At 41.1% G+C, this 5,029-nt stretch overlaps 1 protein-coding gene across 1 annotated transcript; it reads right to left on the reverse strand.

The window, feature by feature from the left end:
* Window positions 1-1,841: 1,841 nt before the first annotated feature.
* Window positions 1,842-3,302, reverse strand: LOC139398040 (ecto-ADP-ribosyltransferase 5-like). The gene is made up of 2 exons (XM_071144287.1): window positions 3,225-3,302; window positions 1,842-2,599 (listed from the first exon to the last, which is right to left on the reverse strand). The coding sequence occupies exons 1-2, from the start codon at window positions 3,300-3,302 to the stop codon at window positions 1,862-1,864; spliced, it is 816 nt and encodes a 271-aa protein (XP_071000388.1). The 3' UTR covers window positions 1,842-1,861.
* Window positions 3,303-5,029: the final 1,727 nt, after the last annotated feature.

The following is a 5,029-nucleotide window of genomic DNA, read 5'->3' on the forward strand; positions in this document are numbered from 1 at the left end:
TGTGTAGACGACTTCACACCACAGTTTCATTTTAGCATTTTGAATCAAACAGAATATAATAAAATAGAACATCTTCATTGTTTATTAAAATATATCACATTAGCTAAATATGGAATGATACCAGTCAGTCACCAGGGTGACTTCACTCATAACTTCTCACTGCTGTTTAGCTCTTTCCAAGCCTCAGTCCCAGATCTGTTTGTGCTGTCTTGACAATTGTATGCCATTTTCACACCAAACAATAACTATCACGTTTGGAGTTAAGACCCAGGTACAGACAGTGTTGAAGTAACAAAAGTGTATTAAATCGAACACTGGCAGGCAAAGGTACAGGACGGCAGACAGGCTCAGGGAAAGGCAGAGGTTGGTAATCCAGAGTAGTGGGGCAAGGGTACAGGACGGCAGACAGGCTCAGGGTCAGGTCAGACATAAAGGTCAAAACCGGGAAAAATAGAAATACAGGACCTATAGGCAAGGTGAAAACCGCTGGTAGGTATGATGAACAAAACCAACTGGCAATGGACAAACAGAGATCACAGGTATAAATACACAGGGGATAATGGGGTACATGGGTGACACCTGGATGGGGGTTGGAGACAATCACAAAGACAGGTGCAACAGATCAGGGTGTGACAATAACATAGGAGGTGGCAAGAACCAACACTAAAGTTTGAGGCCTTCTCAAAGGTGTGACATAGTCATCATCAGACTGAGTTTAATGCAAACCACAACCACAACACAAACAACCTGAACACGATAAATGTCATTCAGTAACTATGCAGGTGTTATCATTACCTTATAAGATATTCATTATCATTCCCATCTCTTAAATATATTGTGTTTTATAGTAGTGTCAAAGCACCAATTTAGTCAGTACGTAGTTATGACAGTTCACTGCAAACCCTATGGCCTCTGTTGTCTCTTGTAGTCAACATGATGGCTGCTGAAAGCTTCTTGATAACTGAGTCCCTTCCCATCTCTCTTCCAACCCCCCTCATGACGTTGACCATGTTCCAGGCTGACTACATGGAAGTCGCCTTCCAGAACTCACAACACCTGGATAGGTGTTTAACATATCAGCGAACCACATCATTTGATATAGCAAACGAATGCCCATTGGTTGCTGTGTGCAGCCTGACTGCAATATAGTCGGCCTGGAACGAGACCGCTCTCTCCTCATTGAGGTTAATAGATTGAGCAGTGCTGAGCTCAGGTGTTTAACACATCCGTTAACCATATCGTGTGGTATAGGAATCTTTTGCCCATTGGTTGCTGCGTGCAACTCAACTGCAATATAGTTGGCCTGGAATGAGACCGTTCTGTCCTTCTTGTGGTTGATAGATTGTGCAGTACAGGGCTCTGACCTCACAGACACAGGAAACTACTAACCCTGCTACCGCTCTCCATCCCTCCATGCATAAAGTTTATTTTGAAGCCGTTAATAAGTGTAATTTATTTCTACAACTATTTATTTATCTTCGTCGAAATCTAAATACCTTTGTAGCCACTTCTAATTATCAAACTGAGAACACATTTTCTTCAAGTGAGCTGAAATTGATCTCTATAACAGATGTACAGGAAGTGGATAAATAGGACAGGAAATGTAATATTGCTGAATGCTTTTCTTTATTGGTTTTAACAAAAGCTGCAATGCACACACGCCAATTCACTGGCAGAAGATATCTTAACAATCTAAGCAAACAATGTGGCCAACATTTATATCAGGACAGATCTGACAATCATATTTCCTGCATTTGTGGGAGGGAGCAACAATGGATGGGGAAACTAAGGGTTATCTACAATAGAACACAAAATGTCATAATTTGACAGCATGCAGAAAAGCTGTGTTGTTGGTTTAATTTTATTCTCCTTGGAGTTGCTTAAACAAACTGCAATTCAGGTCACTTTTTTCTTTCTTAGTACTCTCCAGTTTGTAAACGACATCACACCAGAGGTCTTTCTTGTCTGTTCTCTTCAGCACCTCTGTAATTTTGAACACCTCGTAGGGAGGAATCAGCACCTCCTTCTCATGAGCCATCTGAGATGCGTACTCCCCCAGTGGGGCACCAAGGTAGGTGGTGATCTCAAAACAGGAGCGATTTCCAAAGTGTTTAGTGATTTTCTTGTCTAAAGAGCTCGACATGAACTGTCCGAATCGCATTTCATCATATTGGACACCCTCGAAAGAGTCTTTAGATCCACGGAAGGTTTGGAAAGTCTTATTCTTGTTCTTGTTCAGCATTCGTAAGGCATTGGTCAGAAGGAAGTGCAGGGAGTGGTACTGGAATGTTGTGGTGTAGCTCTCCTTTTGGGTACGAGTGGCAGCGTTGAATGACTTGTAAACGTTGGATGTTGCATTCACATACACCTGGATTGCCAGGGAATAGTTTTTAGACAGTTTTCCTTTTTTTGTGTAATGGTCCTCAGCAGCGGTCCAAGCCTGGTTGAAATCTTTGTTCTCTCCTCTCTCTTTTGGCAGGTAATAGTCATGCACCTTCCTGAGCATCTTCTCCTCACAGCCCTTGTAGGAGTCATCAACAGAGTCTGGAGCCATGTCTAAGGGGAAGTTGGATTTTGGATCACGCAGAGGGAGTCTGACCTTTAGTGAATGGAAGAGAAATAGAGAAACAGGTGTGAAACAAGAACATGCAGATAATATTATTATGATGAGAGACAGCTGTAAGTCTGTTAGTTATTTATTTCGAGTTTAAGATGTTGGGGTGGGTGGGAGGTTCTGAGTTGACATGGAATTGTTTTAAGATGGTCATACTATGGATCATATATCTATTTGATTTTGAATTTTGGATCCCTTTAGGAATCAAAAAATATATAATAATTAGTAAGAATAATTTGATGAAAAATTTAATGTTTTTGGCCTTTCCTTCTAACCCTATAGAAACTCATTGGATAAGACATTCATCAAATGCAGAAAGGACAGTCAAAAAATGAATCAGAAAAAACAAGGTTTTGAAGTGTGTCCTAAAGCTAGGAGATAAGAAAACTCAGGAAATGTATATATAGATATATATATATATATTTCTTTACACATACTGTATATAATGCCTTTTTTGGGGTAGGCACAAAACTAACTTCATACTTCGGTTTAAAACCGATATCTGTTACCTTCAGACGGGTCACGTGACACTTAACTTTGTCCATAATAAAATGTTGCCTGTTATTTTCCTCTTTGACTCGCTCTCTCTCAAAATAGTGTAGCATCTTACCATCTTGGAGTCCACACCCAAAATCCAAGCCAGGACGAATAACATCACAGTAAAGGTTAGGATCTTGTGTCTTGCCATGGTGTCAAAATGTATTGGTCCAATGTCAACTTGTAATGGAGAGGAATTGTCTTTTAAGATACAGAATCAGCATTCAAATGTTCAACTTTCAGGGGGTCTTGTTATAACAGAGCTCTTGTGGTTATGTTCACAGTCCCTCCTCTCTTGCTGACAACAGGCAAATACAGATACAAGTACCCCTCAAACACCATAGCACAGTGAACACACACACACACACACACCCACAACACCAAATTACTTTTTGAGAATGGTTTGTTCACACGTATTTAATGCTGATCTATGTGTGAACATGACCAACACCAGCAACAACACTGCTGATACTGAGAAAAGGTTCCCATAGTAACAGTACAGAAAGACCCTTCAACCTCATCATCATCCTTCTCCTCTAATCAGGGACTGATTCATGTCTGGGATACTAATAGCCAATATACCACTTTAATAAATCAATCACCCAGAATAAAGGGAAGCAGTGCTACAGTGAACCTTGAGGCCCCCAGTCCAGGGTTTCCCAACATGTTTGTTTTATCTCTAATCTGACACACCTGATTCAGTCTACTAACCATCAAACCCTGTAGTGCATCAAATGAATGCAGGTGTGCCTGTCTGGTGAACCCAGTGGAGAGGGTTGGAAAGTACTGCACCTACAGTGTAGTAGAAAACCCTGGTCCTGGAGTGCTGCAGAAAGGGGTTTGTCTAGTCAGAGCTTAGTCTGCCAATCATTCCTTTAGCTTGTGGAGTTAAATACTGCCCTCTTCTGGCTGTTGTGCAGAATGAGCTGTGTCAAGTAACTAATGGCCTCTGGGTACATTAGTGTGTGCTTGGTTTTCAGTGGTCCTAATCTGACACACCTGATTCATTCTACTAACCATCAAACCCTTTACTAATTGATGCAGGTGTGCCTGTCTGGTGAACCCAGAGGAGAGGGTTGGGAAGTACTGCACCTTGTAGGCAACCGTGGTCCTGGAGGGGCCCAGGCATGTTTTTAATTTAACGGACCTGGAAGACCAGTTGTGTTGAATTTAGGCAATCACAGAACTGACCCCTACGGTGTGAGACTGGATTTGAATAACCCTAGTCTGAGCTTTCTCTGTCAATCAGGCCTTTAGCTGGTTAAGTGAAATGCTTTCCTCTTCTGGTAACTGTGAAGAATGCTCCATGTCTCTGCAGCCTACCTAAACTGAAGGATCTGTCAACCATCTATTTAAAACATTTGTTCCCCCAGAATCCAACTTCTAAATAAGTGTGTGGCCCATTTGCAGGTGTGAGACAGTCATGTGAATATGAAAACCCCTTTATCAGATCAATTAATAAAAGGTCAATGACTAAAATATGCCCTTGATTGTTATACTATTTGATGTTCCTGGTCAACCTGCCTCTTAGACAAACCACCTGGACCGTGTCTGACATCTGTCTTGACTACTACTGACCATAACTACTGTGTTCTGATCATACTGCATACTATTTAGAATGGAGCCTGGTGAGCCGGCTGGATCTCTTACATTAATATTACGCTACATGGTTATCTGTCTGGTTATTACTACGCTATTTACAATGTAGTCTAGATAAAATGTATGCAATAAGCAACAAATAGTATGGGTGAGCCTAGTCCAGCATGCTAATGACAATGTGTCTTCTACAGTCTATCCACTTATCTTATCAGCTAATTATAATCTGGGTCTGAAGTGACAATTATCTTCCTCAATAGCATGTAGTGAATTACACTAGAT

The sequence above is a fragment of the Oncorhynchus clarkii genome, unplaced genomic scaffold (assembly GCF_045791955.1).
Source record: "Oncorhynchus clarkii lewisi isolate Uvic-CL-2024 unplaced genomic scaffold, UVic_Ocla_1.0 unplaced_contig_14021_pilon_pilon, whole genome shotgun sequence".
Taxonomy (NCBI): domain Eukaryota; kingdom Metazoa; phylum Chordata; class Actinopteri; order Salmoniformes; family Salmonidae; genus Oncorhynchus; species Oncorhynchus clarkii.

Excerpts from the sequence above, each read along its gene's own strand:
- LOC139398040 (XM_071144287.1), bottom strand. The coding sequence starts at position 3,302 with ATGGCAAGACACAAGATCCTAACCTTTACTGTGATGTTATTCGTCCTG. Across the intron at positions 2,600-3,224 it reads TGGGTGTGGACTCCAAGATG|GTCAGACTCCCTCTGCGTGA; the intron begins GTAAGATGCTAC and ends CATTCACTAAAG.